This window comes from Gobius niger (genome assembly GCF_951799975.1).
Source record: "Gobius niger genome assembly, chromosome: 2".
In the NCBI taxonomy this organism is placed as follows: domain Eukaryota; kingdom Metazoa; phylum Chordata; class Actinopteri; order Gobiiformes; family Gobiidae; genus Gobius; species Gobius niger.
This window is the reverse complement of record NC_136853.1, coordinates 33,551,338-33,573,529: the sequence shown is the minus strand read 5'-3', so window position 1 is coordinate 33,573,529 and position 22,192 is coordinate 33,551,338. Positions and strand designations below refer to the sequence as shown.

Below are 22,192 nucleotides of genomic sequence, written 5' to 3'. Positions count from 1 at the left end.
TGATGTTGTTACCTGTTTACCAGCTGACAAATTAGGGACAGGATATGTGGGGTTTGTACTTGAAGCTGCATCCCAAATAACACCCCTAATAAAATGCAAAACATTATGGGACACATATCATTTCCAACTTTGCATAACACTTAACACTTATCAGCATGAAACGTTTAACAGCTGGTGTGTTGTTCGTCTTTGGAAGGCAGGAAGAGGAAGCGACTAACAATTCCCTGCCATGGGACCGCATGTGGTGTTCGAGAAGAAAAAAAAACAACTTCAATGACTTCAGAGAGACCTATGCCATTCCCCGCCCTCCCCGCCTCCGCTTCCAACATCATTCACAAAATCTGGTCTTCCCCAGCTGCTTAAAGGAACAGGCCACCGTTTTTACATACTGAGATATGTTCTTACCTGAGCTTAGACGAGTTGATGCCTACCTGTCTGGTCTTTGTGTGTGCACTCAGTCACGCACAACGACCAAAGATGTTGTTAGCATTTGGCCTCTCCCAGTATATTCCTATAGCTTCAAACGGGGGTGAAGTTGGAAGCTACCACACTCTTCCACGGGCACTCACAAAGACCAGACAGGTACGTATCTACTCGTCTATGGAAAAACTGTGGCCTGTTCCTTTACAGCAGAACTAAGTAACAGATTTTTCACACAAACTTGGTGGTAAATACCCATTTAACTAGTGCTAGTTAGCGTTGCCTGTTAGCCTGCTAGCTTCTTTGTGATTCCATTAGTAAAGGGGGTTAAGAGCGAGGACAGGAGAGACATTGTACACGGACAAGCAAACATGGAATTACCTTTCCAAGCAAGAGGTGAAGCACTTGTCGAAAGCGCAGTCGTTGAAACACAAACAGGTCGTAGACGGCGGACACAGCCAGCACCGTGACGCCCTGCTCCTTCCACAGCATACTGCCCGCCGCACACCACAGACTACCCAGCAGCCAGGCCACACAGAGGGTCGCCCAACTCCCACCGTGGCTCTTGTGTCGCCCCTTCCGGAGCCTGCAGTGCTTCATGTAACAGAGAAGAGACAGCAAGAAGAACAAGGCAGCCCCCACATCCGCTCTGCCCACCACACCTGCCACAGCTTCAGAGTGAATGGGGTGAGAGGCAAACAAGAGCCCAGCCAATAGACACCAAGGTCCCGAACCGAGAAGGGTGCGACAGATGACCGTGAAGAGGCACGTGACCAGTCCGTGCAGCAGGACGTTGAGCAGGTGGTAGCCCCAGGGACGCAGGCCGTGGAGAGAGTAGTTGAGGCGGAAAGACAGCGTGCAAAAAGGGCGGAAGGACTTGTGGCTGCCGCTGTGGGTGAGTAAGGTGCCCCAGAAGTCGTCAAAAAGGATGTTGGTCCATGGAGTTTCAGGGAGGAGGTCCTGGTTGGTCTTGATGGCACGGCTGAAAAACAAATATTCATAAATCGTCAAGCTATTTTTTATCCAACAATACCACACAATGCAAAGGATATATTATATATATATATTTTTCCTTGTGTTGTTGTCACTTTTTTGACATTTTTTCCCCCATTGATTTGTTGTTGGGTTTCATCGGTTTTGTTACTGTTTTTTGCTGCTCTATTGTGTCTTTTTTGTCACTTGTTTTTTCGCCCTCTTTTGTTGCATTTTCATCCTTATTTCTACCTAATTTTCGTTGCTATTTTGACACTTTCTTCAAGAAGCCTTTAGATTTGGGGAAAGCCAAACTGGAGAAAAAGCCCTTGGTTCTGGTTAAGGGGTTAATAAAACACATTCATTAGAGAAAAGCAACTGTTGTCGTAGCTCTTGTACACATGTCAGGGTCACTGATCTGAACAATCTGAGTGCACCACACTGAGGATGCTGCTGGTATTCCCCTAATTAACAGATAATGACTTGAAACTGGAGCCACATTAGAGCACAGGGACACAAAACTAATGAGGCTTGTCACTAGAGACAAATGTGATGGATGCAACTGGAACTCAAACAAGGTGGGGTCTTAATCAAACAAAACTATACTGGTCTAGCAATGTGTACAATTCTATGTATTTCATAAAGTATCTTATAACAGTTGGAATTGCAACTGGTCAGAAAAAAAAATAGCCACTGTTCTTTATAATTCTCTGGTCTGCAGTCAATTCCACGGCAGTAGAAAGCTATATTTTTTTTTGTTTGAGCCAGGGTTGATTTAAATATCTACTGTTTACACATCTCTTGTGAGGCCTCATTGCCAGGTGTAAATAACAAATTATTATCGTATCACAGAGTTGAACTTGAGTCTACAGTTTCTTAGATCAAAAGATTTCATTGTGATCTCTTCGACACATTTTCACAGCTGACCTAGATGGAAAAGTATATGAGGGATTTGAACAGCAGAAGCCCACTGGTCATTTTGTTTTAGGACTTGATTAGCATGAACTGTATTACTGCAGGGAAGCAGCCAGCGTCAGGGGGCCAGCCAAGGACTTCCTTTGTCTGCTGCAGATTGTAACTCAGACATCGCTGAGAAAAGAGAAAGGGCAGAGAGGGGCTGAGCTGAAAGGCTTTTACCCCTGTAAGAGCAAGTGAGGTAAGACGGAAAGGGTATGTGTCTGGCTGAATTGAAATACACAAACTAAAAATGAAAGTAACTTTATGTACTGTATATTCACCAAGGAAGTAAAGCATTTGTTAGTTTACAATATAATTACATGCGAATAATATACCAACTGTGACAAAAGTGAATGAAAACAATTTTACTTTTAGATTCATTATGCTCTAACTTCGGGCCTTTCATCTATCATTTAAAGTTTGACTCTATACAGCAGTTCAGTTTTTATTGGTGTTTTATTGTATTTTATGTTGCTGTAAGACACATTGAGTATCTGTTCAGCATGAAATGTGCTATAAATAAAGTTGCCTTGTCTAATCATAATATAATCACTAACTATCGAAAGATTACCCAAAATAATGATCCACTAAAAATAGTCCTGCAACCTGTGCAGCTGATGCAAAAGCAACTAATGATAAAAACACCCTCACCTAAATTTGGTTTGGGTTTAAACTAGAGATGCACCGATCCAGCTTTTTTGCTACCAATACCGACACTGGGTTTTGAGTATCTGCCGATATCCGATATTTACCGATACCAAGACACTTTCTTAAAAGTGTCTTTCTCTGAGTGAACATTTTTATTTATTTATTGACAATAACATAAAGTCAGATGTTATTGTCATGTTGCAGATCAATTATCAATTATATCTATTGATAAACTCTTGGATAAACATTTAACAAGGATCACTGGACTTTTCTACACTAAATATTCTTGGGTAAATGACAGGCTTTAGGTTACAGTAATATAAACAACTCACATGAAGTGATCTGATCATTACAAATATGTTAGATCAGTTGTTTGTTAAACTAAACTACACTTGGCTTCAGCAGTGGTTATTTTAATTTATTAGGCTACTTTAGGCATTTCTGTTTTAGTTCCTGACCCAGCCTTGATTAGTTTTTGTTAGCATTAGCATGCTCCCACTAGCTTTAGCATGCTATTGCTAACAGCAGAATTTTGTGCGGCGATCAAAAACACATTTGCAAAGGTTAAAACAAACTCAGCTATTGCATTGTCCAGGTTCTTAGCTTTACAATGACAAACTTTTTTTTTAAGGCATTGAGAGCCAAAACTAGTATCGGTTCGGTATCGGATATTTGTAGCTGATACCCTATATCGTATTTTTTCTATTATCAGCACTGATGTTCGACACCAGTATCGGATCGGTGCCGCCCTAGTTTAAACTCCTAAATACAACGCAACACCACACTGATAAGGCCTGGGCATTTGCACTGTACACATTTCACCTTCACAAGTGCATTTGAGTGAGCAATTGAATTCGTACATTTCCCAGGATTGTTCTGGATCAGGCGCGGAGAGTGTGACTTTCTCATGCTCTTGACCTATTATAATACACAGCCTCAGAGGAACCACTTGTAAAAGACCCATTACAATACGTCACTCAGTTTACAAAACCGCTTCCTTTTTACACTACATTGTTCCTCAGTGACTCAGTGAATTTTATTTTATTTTATTGCAAAATATCACGGAAGATATTTTGAATTTCATATAATAACAAGGCTTACTGACGTTTCTCAATTTCTACAGTGACAACTCTTTCAATTCTGACAACACTATCAAACACTAAATATTTTCACCGTGTCTCTTGTTTTTGAACTAATACATAATTTAAATATTCAAATCAGCACCACCAACCGCTCATCTCATGCCCTGTCGCTGCCTCAAAGGGATAAAAGAATGCATTAGTCGGGAGCGATTGTAAGAGACTCCGGGTCCAATGGGCTGTGCGTATGCATACATGCAGCAATAGACTATAGGTGAAAGGATTGGCGACGTATTTGTGAGTGCAGCGCTGATGTCTTCATTGGTGCAGATAGAGTGGTCTCCCGTAGTGATTGCTCTTATGAGGGGGTTCTTTGTATTCAGCGTCTGTAACTGGGGCAGCCAGGGAGGCAGAGAGGCAGGCGAGCTGAGGGGCACACTACTCACACAATCCTCAAAGTACAGGACGGGGCTGGCTCTTTTCAATTTACCCCTCCTTTCGTGGGGGGGGGGAGGTAAAATCAAGGGAATTCTATTAGCGCACAAAAAGAGGCATTAGAGGGGAAAGATTCTGGGTTCTACTTGTATTTGTAATCAGGAAAAGGGTACAGGGCAATGTTTTTAGTTTGTTTGTTTTTTAGCATTGAACTATACTTTATTGATGAGTCCTTTTTCAATTTGTCAATCTGTGATTTTTGAGATAACAGATGTGGAGTGGACTGATCAAATAGTAAAAGTCGCCAAAACCAGAGCAGATGGTATTGTTCTTTTTGTACTGTATTTCTCTGAGCTCTGCACTGACCTTTCTCTGTCATGATGACGTCACGAAAACAAGCGTCCCAGTGACTCAATTCATGTACCCAGTGCATCAAAAAGAAGGGTTTGCGTAATTTTTTACTTTACTTGAGTATAAAGGAGCACTGACTTCCTTGTAGCGGCTGTATTGTCGTTAGCATGGCACCCTTACTTTCAATCCCGGTGGCCTCTACAACGCTCCAGGATCAAACTTTTTGCGGGTTTTCTAGAAAGAGGGTCCGACAACGGTGAAAATCTTCCAAACAATTGATGGGAGGGAGAGAAGAAATCACTGTGGGAAGTAAAGGCGCCGCTGTTTCACTACAAGGTGAAATACACACAAATACATTTTTTTCCCCCACAAAGTAAGTTGCATAATGCACCTTTAATTAATAAAAATAACAGAATCATGTTTCAGTAATTATTGCTCAGCCGATATTTGTTTCTTGCATAGAACTGCCATCTACTATAAGTTGAATTAAGGATGCACCAGAGCCGATACTGAAAAAAATACGATATATGGGCATTGGCTACAAATATCCGATACTGAACCGATACGCCTTATCTCAACGCCTTAAAAACACAACTTTTACCACCTAAATCTAAGTGAATATGGGTATGCTGTATATCATTGTAAAGCTAGGAACCAGAAGGATTCAATCGGTTAGCATCAGTATGCTAAAGCTAGCATGCTAATGTAAACTAATCGATAATGTGAGCTATTTATATTAATGTAGTCTAAAGCCTGTCATTACCCAAGGATATTTGAGTAACCCTGATCCAAGGGTTTATCAATAGATATAATTGATGATTGAGCTGACAATAAAATATGACTTTATTGATCTCAAAATGGAAAAAAGAGTCAATTCAACTTTTCACCCAGAGAAAGAAACTTGTAAGTAAGTGGTATCGATAAATATAGTATCGGTATCAATAGCAAAAAGGCTGGATCGGTGCAAGTTGAATTAAAGTAAATTTGATAATGACAATATCAATGGCTGTGTTCTGCATTCACGGACACCTTTTCCCTGCATTACTTCTTCTCACATTCATTTGGATTCACACCCTCATACACCCAGTGCATCAAATTATATGGCAAATGTTGTGTTGTGTGGGTGGCATCAAAGTCCACATGGGCCCCAGTACTAATCCAACACTAACCGGATTAGTACATGATCATAGATTGCAGAGTTTGTGCAGGGTGAGGGTCAACTGGCTCTATTTAAAGACTGGGCCTGTTATACAGATTAATTGACTATAGTTTGCACTGTTGTGTAAAATAATCTTCACACACGAGTCTCCTACTTCCATCAAGAGGTTGAATTCCATACATTTGATTAATAGTGACATGAAACGGTGTTAATTCAGGATAAACCCCTCACACTGAAAATCATATGAAAGGGTTACATCAGGGCAACTGCACCGAAATTGAAAGCATATTTCTTTAGCATTTGGTTTATGTATCTTGAAGCTAGATTAGGAAGTTAAAGGGCGTGCTCCAACAACATGACAACACTTGAGAACAATGTAATGCAGTATGAAGACTTTCTCACAATCGTTTGAGGCAGACTGGCACCAATTTGAGAGGAAAGGCAAAAATATCTCATTGCTAATGTCATAAAACGCACACATCTACACTGTGTGCCGCCAAGTCCTGTAAGATTTATGCCTCACAAAGGCACCATCTTTTCATGGTGTGTGACATGACCTTTGGCATTCATTCAGCACCTTTCATGAAGCCTCACTTCTAATCATTTGTTGTTTCCATCAACTGAAACAATAGTTCTTGTGAAGGAGGTGTCGGGAAGGAGACCCAAACTTGTGACCTCAGATAATGACTGTATTTAGAACTGGTTCCAAATCTTCAATCTCCCCAGGTTGTCCGGTTAGAACAATAAGAAACAATGGATTCACTCATTTGCCACTCTTTATTGACTGAATTGGTGATTCATGTGATTCATGGATCATGGTTGATGTTCATGTTCATGTTCATGTTCATGGTTTCTATAAACACAAATAAATGAATAATGAGTGATGATATTTGAGATTAAGTGATAACAATAAAAGAAATGCAATACTAGGAAATATGAATAGTTACTTTCAGTCTAAATAATAAATGATCTAAAGTATAAATGACATAAATAAGAGATGGCTGAACTACATTCAAAGAAGCATTAAAAACAAACAGTGATGATTAACCCAAAATACAAAACCGGAATATAATTAGGCTTGGATGCTATGGCTGGGATGCATGCGCGTAACACGTGCATCACGTGATTAGAGAGAGAGTGGTGCGCGTAACACGTGCATCACGTGATTAGAGCAAGGCCTGCGCGTAACGCGCGCTCATAAGAAAACACCATGAAACTATAAAACACAACTAGATTACGGACTATGATGAATACTATTACTATAAAACAATACACAGGCAATATAGGACATGACTTACTTTCTAATGGACGCATGAACACATAATTGAAGAATAGATGAGGTTTTCACGGAATTGCGGGAGGGAGGATGGAGCGTGTGTTCCCAAGGAATGATACCTGCGCACTGACTTGACTGAAAGTTGGGATGGGGGATACCAACTCCTGATTGGTGGAGAGACAAGGGGGAGGTGAATGGTGATTGGTTGCTAGGCCGTTGCTGGGGCTCTTAATATAGATATGGGAATGGAAAGTGAAACTAGTAATAATACGAAATAGTACTTTTGATACATTAATGACACAGAAAATTCAACATAAATCAGAACCTTGTTAACAGCCGCCCCCAACTTTGGGCAGCAAAGTTGAACACAAGTCAATCGGGAATGTCTTGAGGAAGTGCAGGTAGCTTGATGAGCTTAGCGACAGGTCTGGTGTAGGATTTGTCTTTGACCTGGACTTGAGCAGTGCGAATCCTACCGTCAACTCCAGGGAAAACGGCTGTGACCTTACCAACGAGCCACAAGGCACGCGGAAGCTGCTGGTCAACAACAAGAACAATGTCGTCAATACAGATGTCCTCTTGTTCCTGTTGCCACTTGGAGCGGCTCTGGAGGGATGGTAAGTAGTTCCTGATGAAATGGATCCAAAACTGGTCCGCTAAGACTTGGCAATGTCGCCATCTGCGGCGACTGAGGAGCTCTGTACCTGAGTACACAACTTGAGGAGTGGATGGATCTGGCCGCCCCATCAGCAACACATTTGGAGTGATTGGATCTGGGTCTGCCACATCGGAAGAGGTGTAGCCGAGGGGCTTGGAGTTGATGATGCTCTCCACTTCAGTAAGGATGGTTCGGAGGACCTCCTCGGTGACCGTTTGTGATCCAAGTATGGTATGCAGCGCTGATTTTATGGTGTGGATTTCTCGCTCCCAGGAACCCCCAAAATGAGGTGCACTAGGTGGATTGAAGCGGAAATGGATTTGCTGGCTGGCGAGTTGTGACTGCAGAGCGGGGGCAAGGGAGTTGAAGGCCTCTAGAAGTTCTGAGCTGCCACCTTTGAAGTTTGTGCCTTGATCAGACAGCAATTCGTGAGGCTTTCCCCGTCTAGAGATGAAACGACGTAGACTCATGAGGAACGAGTCAGTGTCCATGCTGGCCAGCAGATCTAGGTACACTGCATGTGTGGTGAGGCATTTGAAGATTATACCCCATCGCTTCTCATTGCGCCTCCCTATCTTGATGAGGAAGGGACCAAAGCAGTCCATTCCAGTCGAGTAGAAGGCTGGATGGTGTAACCTTAAACTGGAAGGTGGGAGGTCGGCCATTTTGGGAATGATGGGTTGGCTGCGCCACTTGCGGCACTCTGGACAGTGGTGTTGGTGCTTGCGGACAGCCTCTCGGCCCCCGTAAGATCCAGAATCTTCTGCGCAGCTCAGCGAAGACTCTCTCAGGGCCTGGATGAGCTAGCTTGCTGTCGTAATCTGCAATGATCAGCTTTGTGATGGGATGATGAGAGTCTAGGACAAAGGGATGCAAAGTGTCTGAACTGAGGGATTCACAGCGTCTTAGTCGGCCCCCGACGCGGATTAACTGAGTCTCTGGGTCATATTCTGGGGCCAAAGTGATGAGCCTACTGCTGGATGGAATGGGCTTTTGGGAGGAGATGAGAGCGAACTCCTCTGGAAAACAGTTGCTTTGCACTTGTCTGATGAGAGAGAGTTCAGCTTGTCTGAAGGACTCAGCTGTGGGTTTAGAGTCTGGGGCCGCCCCGTGACATGCTCGAACTGTGGCTTCCAGTAGTTCTTGGAAGCTGTTAAACTGGCTCACGTCAGGCAAAGGTGGATGAGGAGGAGCGGAGATGAGGCCACAGAACTTGGCTTTTCGCAGCTCGGCTGAATCAACAGGGCCGGTGATGTCTGGACAGGAAGGCCATGTTGACTCACTGTCGTGAAGGAAGGCGGGTCCGGATCTCCAGCGGCTGTGACTCTGGATCTGTGAGAGGGTCAGTCCACGAGTTATATCATCAGCAGGATTCTCACTGGAGTGGACATAGCGCCATGAGCTGCTCTCGGTTAACTCCTGGATATCTGCAACTCTGGCACCGACGAACACCTTGTAGCGGCAGGAAGGAGACAGCAACCAAGCTAGCACGGTGGTGGAGTCGGTCCAGTAGGTGATGGATGAGATGGGAATGGTGAGCTCTCGTTTCAGGACTGCACCAAGCTGGGCTCCGACGTGGGCAGCGCAGAGTTCCAGCCTCGGGATGGACTGCTGGCGGACTGGAGCCACACGGGAGCGGGCCGCCAGGAACGCCACCTGGACATCACCATCGGCGCTGGCGGTAAGTAGGTAGGCGACCGACCCATAGGCCCTCTCTGATGCATCTGAGAAAACGTGGATGCTCTGGGAGGCAGCTGGGAGGTCGGTGTCTGAGTGAACATAACAACGATTAACAGTAACATTAGGAAGTAACGGAAGTTCACTCACCCACGCTTGCCACAGTTTGAGCAGATCCTCGGGAAGATTAGGATCGTTCCAGTCCCGTTTCTTTCCCCAGAGGCTCTGCACCAGGATTTTGGCTCGAGTGGTGTAGGGAATGAGCAGCCCCAGGGGGTCATATTGTTGGGCTAGGACTCTGTAGATGTTGCGCATTGTGGGCTCAGGTTGCTCTGTGTGGCGAAGGCGATAGGTGAGAGTGTCTGTTCTGCAGTGCCAATGCAGACCGAGGGTCCGTTCTGGTGGATCTGCACCCTCCATAGATAGCCACAGATCTCTGCTCTCGGATGTGAGTTCTGGTGGCAGGTGGCTGATGATGTCTGGCACGTTGGTGGCCCATTGACGCAGCTCAAAGCCACCCGATTGGAGCAGAGTCTGAAGTTTGTGGACGAGCTGCTTTGCTTCTGAGATGGATGAGAAGCTTTGAAGAAGATTGTCCACATAAAAACAGTTCTCGACTGAGAGCCGAGTGTCTTCATCAGGGCTGCTGTGGTCAATGACATGCTTTTGGAGGGCAAAGGTCGCGCAGCAGGGACTGCAGGTGGTGCCGAAAGGGAGCACCTGCCACTGGTAGATGTCGGGCTTGTTGCTGCGGTTCATGTCCCTCCAGAGGAAGCGGAGGAAGGGCTGATCCTCAGACAGGAGGCGGACCTGATGAAACATGCCCTTGATGTCGCTGCTCACCGCTGTGGGATACTGCCTGAAACGGAGCAGGACACCGAGGAGACTGGAGCCTAGGGTTGGCCCTGGAAGGAGATGTTCATTCAAGCTGGAAGTTTGGAAGGTGAATGAGCAGTTGAAAACGATGCGGTCCTTGCCATTGTGATGGACCATGTGATGTGGGATGTACCAGGATTGTCTGCTCTGATCTTCAGGTGATGTGAGCTTCCTGATGTAGCCTGAGTCTGCCAGCTTCTTGATTTCCTGGCTGTATGATGCAGCCTTGACTGGGTCTTTGGTGAGACGACTCTCTGTGCCTCGTAGGTGACTGAGGACAGCTTCCTTTGGGGCACTGAGCGGAGCAAGACCTTCCTTCCACAGCAGAGGGGTGGCATATCTCTGGACGTCATCAATATTAACTCTGACTGTCTTCTCCTCCAGCAGTTTGACAGCTGCATTATCCTGTTTGGACCTGGTGATGAGCTTCTCGTTACGATAAGGAAGAATGTCCATCTGCCATAATCTGGACACATGACTGAGAAGGTCAGTAGAGGAAGGAGGAGTGTTGATGAGGAGACACTGAGGGGTGGAGGTCTGGTGCAGCAGGACTTTGGCAGGACCTTGTAGAGTCCAGCCAAGACGAGTCTTCAACGCTGCAGGGCCCCCTGGTGGACCTAGGTGTACAGGCTCAACTGGAGAGAGAAGATGAGGGTAGTCTGACCCGATAAGGAGAAGTGGCTGCGCTTGGTTGATTGAATGTAGCGGGAGGCCTCTGAGGTGGCGGTACGTTCTCTGCAGGGCCTCGACTGGATGGGAGTGTTTGGAAAGACCAAGCTCTGCCGCGGTGAAGGCTTTGTGAATGCGAAACCGTTTCTGAGGATGGGCAGATGAAGATATAGAGAATGACACTGACTTTCCTGACACAGTTTTCACATCTTGACGGATAGTTCTGAGCGCCAAGTCTTCACTCTGTCCCTTGAGATGCAGCTCTTGAGCAGCACTGTGAAGCAAGATCGTGCGCTCGGAGCCGTCATCGAGGATGGCGTAAGTCTCTAGCTTGTGTTTGCCATTGTGGAGGAGAACTTTGACCATCTTCAGCAATACACAGCTAGTCCTGAGATCTGGATCGAGGTAGTAGGTAGCTGGTTGTCCAGTCTCTGTGGCTGAACGTGCTGATTTGCTTGCAGGAGTGTTGACCTCATGCAGTATGTCAAGGTGAGTCTGATTACACTGCTGACACTTAGCTTTGAGGTAGCATTGAGCTGCGAGATGATTTCTGCCACATCTCCAGCAGCGCTTCCCAGTTTTGATCCATGACACTCTCTGATCAGTGGAAAACTTCTTAAACTCTGGACACTGATTGATGTAATGCTGGATGTCATCACAAAAGGGGCAATACTTTTTAGGTTTCTCAAGTTTGGCGCTGCTAGGTCGAACTTGTGACGAAGACTCAGATGACTTAGGAGCAGGATCAAAGCCGAGCAAAACTGTAGTAGAGCGTGCACTAGACTTCTGTGACTTGGGCTTGAAAGCTTTCTGGCGTTCATCTCGTGGAGGCCGGGAATGGTAAGGCTGGTAGTCCTCATCCTGAACACGGACCTCATATTCGAGCCAATCAGAGAAGTGCACCAAGGTTGGTATCGGAGTGCGGATGGGGTCTATGTAGCGCTTGAACTGTGCTCTGAGTTCATGCGGCAACTTGGACAGAAGTCGTGAGGTGTGTGACCCGCAGTCCAGCTCAGTCTTGCCCTCCTTGCCCAGTTGATCTAACATGCCGACCAGAGCTCTGACTTTGAGGCCGAAGAGGCGAAAGCTTCGACTGTCCCCACTTCTGATTGGAGGCTCGGCCAGGACTTCGTTGATGCGCTGCAGGGCTAGTTTGTGAGGTTGCCCATACATTTCAGTCAGTGATGCCATCGTCTTGGAGTAGGGAGTTGAACTATTGCTATAGGAGTCTGCAATGAGGAGCGCATCTTCGAGCTTGAGGTGGTCAACTAGTATTTGGTATTTGAATCGCTCAGTTGCGTCTCTGGGCAAGAGGTTGTCGAGCGCTATCTTGAGGCGGGCAAATTGACGTGGATCATCCTCTGTGAAACATGGAACGTCAGGCTTTGGCCCTCTGTATGTCGCCTCCACCGAAGGTGGGTTGTGAGGGAGAGTGTACGGCTCCACATACGCTGGAGTGGACTGAAACCCTACATCATATGACGGCAGATATGACACCGGTGGCGGTGGCGGAGGTAGCGGCATGTCAACTGGAGGTGGAGGAGGTAGAGGCGCGCTCCAGGGCGGAGGTGGTAAAGCGTCAGGCCAGGGTGGAAGATCATCCACTGGTGCTTGAAGATTGTGATTAGGAGTGGATGTTCTCTCAGGAGGATGATAAGCCACATATGAGGAGGCGCTGTCCTCAAACTGAACTGAATGCCTTGGATCGACGCGTTGAGGCTGAGGCGCTGTTCTCAGGGAGAGAGAATTGAGAAGGCTTTGCATATCTCGCCTGAGCTGGTTGTTGTCCTCTTTCATCTCCTGCAGAGCTGACATGACTGCTTCGGAGCTGAGGTTCTGAGGCGCAGGTACGAATTGAGCTGGAGTGATGATTGGAGCAGGAGGTGGAAGAGCTGCTCCCTCGGTGGAGTGGCCATGGAGTGTGAGAGGGGGAAGATTACGTGGCGGGAGAGACACCAAGAAGTCATCGAGGTAGCGAGGCAGACGGACATCACGGCGAGGTCGAGTGGGATCCATTGTAGAGCTGAGGAAACTGAAGATCCGGCTCGAAGGACCATGTGAAGGAGGTGTCGGGAAGGAGACCCAAACTTGTGACCTCAGATAATGACTGTATATAGAACTGGTTCCAAATCTTCAATCTCCCCAGGTTGTCCGGTTAGAACAATAAGAAACAATGGATTCACTCATTTGCCACTCTTTATTGACTGAATTGGTGATTCATGTGATTCATGGATCATGGTTGATGTTCATGTTCATGTTCATGTTCATGGTTTCTATAAACACAAATAAATGAATTATGAGTGATGATATTTGAGATTAAGTGATAACAATAAAAGAAATGCAATACTAGGAAATATGAATAGTTACTTTCAGTCTAAATAATAAATGATCTAAAGTATAAATGACATAAATAAGAGATGGCTGAACTACATTCAAAGAAGCATTAAAAACAAACAGTGATGATTAACCCAAAATACAAAACCGGAATATAATTAGGCTTGGATGCTATGGCTGGGATGCATGCGCGTAACACGTGCATCACGTGATTAGAGAGAGAGTGGTGCGCGTAACACGTGCATCACGTGATTAGAGCAAGGCCTGCGCGTAACGCGCGCTCATAAGAAAACACCATGAAACTATAAAACACAACTAGATTACGGACTATGATGAATACTATTACTATAAAACAATACACAGGCAATATAGGACATGACTTACTTTCTAATGGACGCATGAACACATAATTGAAGAATAGATGAGGTTTTCACGGAATTGCGGGAGGGAGGATGGAGCGTGTGTTCCCAAGGAATGATACCTGCGCACTGACTTGACTGAAAGTTGGGATGGGGGATACCAACTCCTGATTGGTGGAGAGACAAGGGGGAGGTGAATGGTGATTGGTTGCTAGGCCGTTGCTGGGGCTCTTAATATAGATATGGGAATGGAAAGTGAAACTAGTAATAATACGAAATAGTACTTTTGATACATTAATGACACAGAAAATTCAACATAAATCAGAACCTTGTTAACAGTTCTGGTGTGAAGCTTTGGGAGCCCCATCAATGTCAATCAAGTTGCTGCAATTCAAATAAACAAAAAACTCAACAAAATGTATCAAGTTGAGAACCACAAACTGATGAAGTGCAAGGTGGTGTTGAAGCACAAATATGTAAATAATCTAAAATATGATACATACGCCAGAAAGACTGAGCCTTATTTTTTATTTTTTTTATTATGAGACTGAGCCTTATTTGTATTCCACTCAGTAACCCACATTCTCTTCTTCTCAGTTCACTGGGTTTATCTTTTCATTGATTAAAAATAGCCCATGCAGGGTAGCCTCTAGCGTTACCCCCTTGAGTGCAGAGTAGCCAATGAGAATATTTTCAGGAGTAGGTTAGCTGATTTTAATTGGTAAAACAGGAATTTGAAACACACCGTATATACTGCGGTGAAGAATGTGTCGTCTTGTATTCCAAAAATAGTCGTTCTTTTTACTGTCGGTTTCAAGTCTGAGAGTCAAACTATTTCAGAGAGTAGTGAATCAGGAAGCTGGTTTTGGTCTTTGAACGAAATGTGTTGATATGGCAACAGAACTGTCCTAACATGCCAACTACTTCACATATAATTAGTGCAGCGCTTCAATTGACCCATGTATTTATAATTCAAGACATATGCCTGAAGCAATACAACCTATGCAATGTAAATCTCCCTTGAAAAGAAAATACATACAAAAAGCCAAACGTGTATCATTTTGTTTGAGTATATTTAATGTTACTTCCCATCTTAGTTGAGTTTAAGGCAAGTTAGCCATTTTACACTCCCTACTGCCACCTCAGGTCATACATGTAACTGCACCTTCTATGTCAAGCGCGTGCATGGCGGCACTTTGGACCCGAAGTAACAACTTTTTGAGTGACAGTGCAGGATTTTAGAGGCAGTTGTGGTGAATAGGTCTGGGCTCGTTCGACACCTTAGGACATTGTTGGAACATGTAGGGGGAGGAAAATACTTAATTTTAACATTTTTAAACTCTGTGTATAGTCCCTTTAAGGCCAATGTTTTCTTTTTTATGTAACTGACTTAACAATGTGACTCTATTAAAACAGGAACAAAACTGCTCCCCTTTCATCCTTTTTCAAGGTTTTCCTACTTTTCTGCATCCTGCCTGCTTCCAAACTAATGCTTTTACTGCTGATTGATTGATTGATTAAGCTTTTGTGCCTGACTGACCGATCGACTGACTGATTAATCACTTTCCATTAACTGTTCTTATAATACAAAAGGTGGGACGACAACAGTGACACCACTGCTGGCTCAGCTGGTGTGCTCCCTGAGAAATGATGTCAATAAAAGACTGATGAATCTTTAGTGCTGTGAGGAGAAGGCAATGGAAAATCTATGGATAATAAATCACACGCTATAGGCCCTGGTATAAATACAGCAAGGCTCGAGTGACTAAAACAGTGAATTTGGCATTTTAAAAGGCTTTGACGAACGTAAAATTATCAAGGATTTTATGTGATGGCCAGTGTGGTTTACTAGACTGAAGTGCCAGCAGCAGTATGCATAAACCTGACCACATTCAAGTGATCGAATGAGCAAACTTGGATAGGAAAAATATATTAAAAGTAGTCTCAGCTGATTAGATATACAGTAATATGTTTTCCAGTTCTGCCTAAAACTAAAATAGATTATTATGTATAACTTTGCCACACATGCACTGAATTACTTTCCCATATTGTCCAACACTATGAGATTTACGATTATTTTAGACTCCTTGCTTATTAGCACCAAAATTATATGCGATTACATGTTTTAATGACTGTGGAGACTACGCACATTTGCGGGAATGCGAAAAAGACTGGTTTTATTGAGCTCTTATCAGTAAACCAGGTCCTCATCTCTCCCTGTCACTGGTGGAACGCTGCCTCCAGTATATTACACCAAACAAATGAGCAGCCAATCACACCGTCCAATCTCTACTTCCAATACGCTCCTCAGTTAATTACACTCCCCGACTATAGACAAGTAATTGCCTGCATGTGCCCACAGTGATAAATGTGATGCTTGATTAAAATTGGACAGAGCTTTGCATTCAGGCCCAAATAACAGGACATAAATCATATTGTGGGCTGTTCGGGCTGGATTAAAATAGCAGGCAGGGCATAATGCTGTGCAAGTAAGTACCCTCTCTTGGCTCCTAAATTGACACTCTAATTATTGTATTTTGAATTAACAACTGAGTGCCGATAACGCAATCTGCTATGAACAAGATAGACAGCAGATACTTGAAGAAAATGCCTTTTACTCATATCAGCCCTCCATCAGCGAACAAATTGGTTTGAGTAAAAGTTATATTGGTGCATCCATAAAAGATATAGACACCAACAGGACCAGGTGTCATTTATTGAGAAAGGCAAGACTTATTTTCTAAGTCGTCTCAATTTATATAGTATTTTCCACCTAGGCACCCAAAGTGCTTTACAGCAAGGAACCAGTCACCCATTCACACTCTCATTCATAAACCAATGTACGCAGACACTGGAGGCGACGTGGGTGAAGTGTCTTTCCCAAGGACACAACCACAGTGTGCTCCTGCAGGAGGCGGGATTCGACCCTCTGGCCTTCTGATCATGGGACGATCTGCGCCACTGTCGGCCATATTCTAGCTTGCAATACACTTTTAATCTTGTAAGCATTACTTCTCTACTTTTACCAATTCTTATGAATTTCATTTAAGTGGGTCAGATGTGAAGATTGTATTATTTATTATTATTATTAATACACGTGTTAATCTGTTGAGCCATTTTGGGAGCGAGTTTTGCCAAAGTAGCAGCTGGAGTATCAAAGCCACATTCTGTTCCTGGTCAAAGCCTTCTATCTGATTATAAAATCTAGCTTAGTGCTTTGTTTATTAATAAAAATAATAATTTTAGTCATCTTTAAGGGGACTTAAAAGCGTCTGTAGTAAAGGGCGAGAATGCCACACTAACACCATGTAGTAACGTATGAAATGGAGAATAGATTACCCTTTCTTGTGCCGTGACCAGTTGTCACATTCCAGCATTAGAAAATGAGAAGCTGCCGATATCGAGGGGCACTACAGAGGCCAAGCCAAAACAAACATGTCCTTCATTCAGAGTATGCTAATTCTGCAAGACTCAGAGAATCAGAAACATATTAAATGAAAAGCTTTCTGTGCTATCATTAAAGTAATGGCAGTGCCAATTAACCATACTGTTGTATTTTGAGTCATAAGGTCATGTCTAATATACTTTTTGTTTTGTTTATTTGTTTGGGACAGTGCATGCTAATGAACACATGGCACTCATGCAAGTAAACACACCACACTGAATTGCAGCCATGTGTTAATCATCCGTTGTCTCCCACTCTCAAGAGAACCTGTTATCTTTGTGCATGATGAAGTCAACGGTCAAACTTTCTCTAGCTCACTATAGGATGTTGAAAAATAATTAGTATTAACAAATTAGTCATATTTACCAACAGTTTCCAAAAATGCTACACTTTATAATCAGAAAAACATCTTGGTTATATTGTGAAATGCATGATAGAATAATAATAATATAAACTAGATCTCTTTTTATTAGATGGATTGCTGGACTAAGCAAATATGAGGTCAGTGGTATAGCATCACGCTGAAAGCATGTAGGTCTGCGTTTACAAGATTGCAGCCAAGTTTTGCTTTAAGATAAATCACAAACAGAAAGTAATGCCCTGAACATTGTTTTTGCATAATGGTAGAAGTTGTGCAAAGGTTTTAGTGAAGAGAGGAAACAAAACAGTGCTTGTAAATCAGTAGAATTTTACATTGGAAATCAGGAACAGGCTGAAAGATATTAATATAAATATTCATATCGTTTTTGTTTTTTTTTCCTTTCAAAGAGTGCCAGTAGCATTGCGAGACTGCACCTCTTCACTCACTAATGAAGCGAATCCAAGTACAGCTGCCAATCTTTTAACAAGGCAAAGGCAAAGTTCTTATCCTCTCTTCTTTTTCATTGTACGTCTTCTACGGTATCATAATGGAGAACGGCCATGAAGGAAGGGGCATCTTAGGGAAAGCAAAGCATTTTAAAGTAACATGTGATATTTGGGAGCGCGGCCAGGATCTGTCTACAGCTGAGATGAGACATGGGCTTGCTGACAAGGCTATCAAAGGAACAGAAAAAAGCAGGATAGAGTAGATAAAACTGTTGGTGTCTGTGTAATGGATAGCCTGGATGTGACATGACACTAATGAACGTGCCGCTGGGAAAATATGATGTGGATTTTCTGATGTTACGCACCCAGCATAACCGACGGTGGCCTCTGATCTCGGTCCTTGTCCTGCCTACACACTGGGTTAAGTTGTTCCCCCAGCTGCAAAAAGGAAAATAATTGATTTCCTGTATTACTAGCAGGGACCGTGCGTTGGCTTTTATCTTTTGCTACATGCTCCGTTTCTTATCAAACGCAAAGGAAAATGGCCATATTGTTGTCAGTAACATGAATTATTCAGTGACCTTAAGATGTCCCATAATGAGGAAAACACATCCATATTACACTGAAAGCTACTGGACCTTTACAGCGAGATATGGAAATTCTGGAAAACGCTGTTAGTGTTCATTGTTAGCGTTCTTTGGTAGGCTCAACAATAACAATTACATTACAGGATGTTTGATATTCGTAGAAATGCTGAAAAAATCGGCTACAAATATCTGCTACTGAACCGAAATCAGTTTTGGCTTTCATCGCCTTAAAAACATAATGTTTATCACCTAAATCTAAGTGAATATGGGCATGCTGTATGTCATTGGAAAGCTAAGAACCAGAAAACAATCGCTGAGTTAATTTCAACCCCCGCAAGAGCATTTTTGATTGCCGCACAAAATGCTAAAGCTAGCATGCTAACAAAAGCTAATCAAAGTTGGGACATAAACTAACAAAGAAATACCTTTATGTGAGTTGTTTATATTAATGTAGCCTAAAGTCATATACCCAAGGATATTTAGTGTAGAAAAGTCCAGTGGTCCTTGATCAGTGCTTAATTTGATCCCCCGTTTGGGAGAACGCATTCCTCCAATTTTCTGTTTTTCAGGGTAAAGGACCCGGGAAATTTTTCAGGAGGATCCGGCAAAGATTTGATCTGATATATTGATGGTTAATGAGAGTGTTCCTGGCAAATGTTTTAGCCTGTTCCCCAAATCCATCACATAAGACCAAAAGTGTTCCTGAAAATACTAATTTACAAATGAAGCACTGTCCTTGTTAAATGTTTATCCAAAAACAATAAAATATGACTTTATTGATCTTAAAATGGAGAAAAAGTCAATATTTTTTTTACTTAGAGAAAGACAATTTTAATAAAGTGGTATCAGTAAATATCGGGTATCGGCAGATGCTCAAAATCCAGAATCGGTGTCAGTAGCAAAAATGCTGGATCGGTGTATTTCTAGGTTTTAGGTCCCTGGGAATAATCTACAGTACAAGTTTGCTGTTTAAGTGCCACTAGACTGTCTTTTTATCTTCATAACTGTGCATATTTCCGTATAAATTTCTTTGCCAAAAAATATAATAGTAATATTGAAAATCCTTTGTACAATAAAAAACATGGTTATCTGGAATCCAATGCAGCTACTGATCCATGAATATCAAATGATGGTTCAAACCCATTACCATCAGAAGAAAAGATAAATACACTGGCTGGTTTGAGGTTGAGCTGACCGAGGCAGAAAAGCAGCCATTATCAAATGCAAATTTCCCCCATTTATCAAACCCCCTTCCACATCACTGCCATGTTTAGCTTGGCACCTCTTTACCTTATCTCCGGCAAAGTACCTGTGAAAATAGCGACTGATACTCTAAGGAGACTGGAGCTGCCGACTCTCCTCTCCGACAATTAGGAGGGTGTGCTGAACAGAAGCTTAAAAGAGGCAGTGTTTCACCCAGATGAATTAGATCTTAAATACTTCCTGTCTCTGCAGTTATTTTTGAGAGCGTTCTTATGCATTTAGTTCATTTGCTCATCATTTTGATATCAGTAAAGGATTTTTTTTGCTAGAGTTGGTTTATCATTGTTTTTATTTATGTACATATTTTTAGATTTATATTACAGTGCACATACGTTAAAACACATTAACATTCGTGGATGTTTTGTTGTTTGCAGAAAACATATCACCAAAATGACCCCAGCCTTTATGACCATTTAAATTGTGACTTTGTGATGGCCTCTAAATCCCTAATGAAGGTGGCCTGAATATATGACAAAGCTCTATTTTGGACCTTTTCTAAAACATCATCAGTCCTGTGTCATCACTCCCACAAATAGCTCCCTATTGTGCCACAAAGAGCAGCCCTCCAAAACAACACAGCGACACACATCTCTGCACTTCCTCTATCAAGCGTTCAACACTACACACTCTCCTCTTTTAGGCGCTTATCAGGAGGAAGCAGGAAGAAGAGAAAGGCTATCTCCCACTACAGGACAAATAATCTGGTCCAGGATGAAATATAAAGATGCCAAATCCCCTTTGAGAACATGTGGATATAATGAATTAGCGGTATTGTAGAGTTTGATATTTTAAATTTGAATAAGATGAAGATGTCATTGATACAGAATCATATTGAAAGGCTGCAGAAGTCTGGAAAATCAGAGCATTCACATTACATTTATATAGAGTTTGGGAATGTGACGTCATATCGCTAAGCATTATGGGATTAGCAGGCAGCAATTGTAAACTAAAGGAGATTTAAAAACTTAAATAATGGAGTTATTGTTCACAATAAGTGACAAAAACATGCAGGGAAAGCAACAATAAGACAATCAAAAGCAACAAAAACACGCTGAAGAAAAAAATATGAAAACACAACAAAAAGTGCCCAAAAAAGACATGAAAACACGACAAGAACGCTTAAAAACTGTGACATAAACATGGCGACAGAAAGTTCCAGTCAGTTTTGTAGGTCTTAGCTTTCAAATGAGGCGTTACACTGGCCTATAGGCTGTAAGCTTCAGTTGAGAAGATTTTAGATTTGGGTTTTGCCCGATGTGGAGTAAATGCACTTGGTTAAGGCAGGAATTAAAGAGGTTAATTTTCTCAATAAAGCTCAGATTTTTTTTACTGTCAATTAATTTCACAATGAATCAAGTTCATTTTCCTGTCCTTGTTGTGCAGCGGGGAGTGGGGAGTAAGGGGTGGAAGCACAGGGAGGGCAGGGAAGGGAGGGAGTTCAGCTTTCTGAGAGCCTGGTGGATAAAACTACCTTAGAGAGCACCTTCAGGGGATCGCTATAGCAGACTGTGAAGGAGCTAATGAGGATTGTGGGAGAAGAAAGTCACGTAGAATAATTATGTATTTTCCTCCCCTACATGTTCCAACATTGTCCTAATATGTAATATGAGCACAGACCTGTTCACCACAACTGCCTCTAAAATCCTGCTCTGTCACTCAAAAAGGTGTTAATTCGGGTCCAAAGAGCCGTCATGCACGAGCTTAATATAGAAGGTGCAGTGACACCTATGACCTGAGGTGTCAGTAGTGAGTATACAATGGCTAACTTGCATCTAGCCCCTTTAAGATCTGCTTTTAGATTAAATACATACAACAAAACTCCAAAACAATATTCTCCATTATATTTACTTCAGATCTTCTCAAAATCCGTTGTTTCCACCTGCACGTGTTGTCCGCAGGGCCATGAGAGTAAAGCCCGTTCCCCATCAACTAAACCATTTACTCCATTATCTGCTGACAGGCCCCACATCACTGGAGAAAAGCTGTCAGCGCTTTAGAAAACACTACACTTCTCCTGGTGGAGGGAAAGTAAGCAGTCAAGCTCAACACGGGATTCTTTTTCAAAGTCACAACCCTGCGCTGCCTATGGTGAAATCCAACCACTTCACAGTCATTTAATTTTCTGTTCTGACAGCTGTCCAGACAGAAAATCCACACGCGCTGAAAGTTGAGATTCAAACGCGATTGATTACAAAAGCTAGAGGAGGGTCACTGCTTACC

The 22,192-nt window shown here is 43.0% G+C and overlaps 1 protein-coding gene across 1 annotated transcript in view; it reads right to left on the bottom strand.

Annotated features, from left to right (window-relative positions):
• tmtc2a (transmembrane O-mannosyltransferase targeting cadherins 2a) overlaps positions 1-22,192 on the bottom strand; it is a 43,878-nt gene that overhangs the window by 17,761 nt on the left and 3,925 nt on the right. Inside the window, exon 2 of the mRNA XM_079582762.1 lies at positions 802-1,402. Within this exon, the coding sequence (XP_079438888.1) occupies positions 802-1,402 (601 nt within the window). The remainder of the gene's footprint in view (positions 1-801; positions 1,403-22,192) is intronic.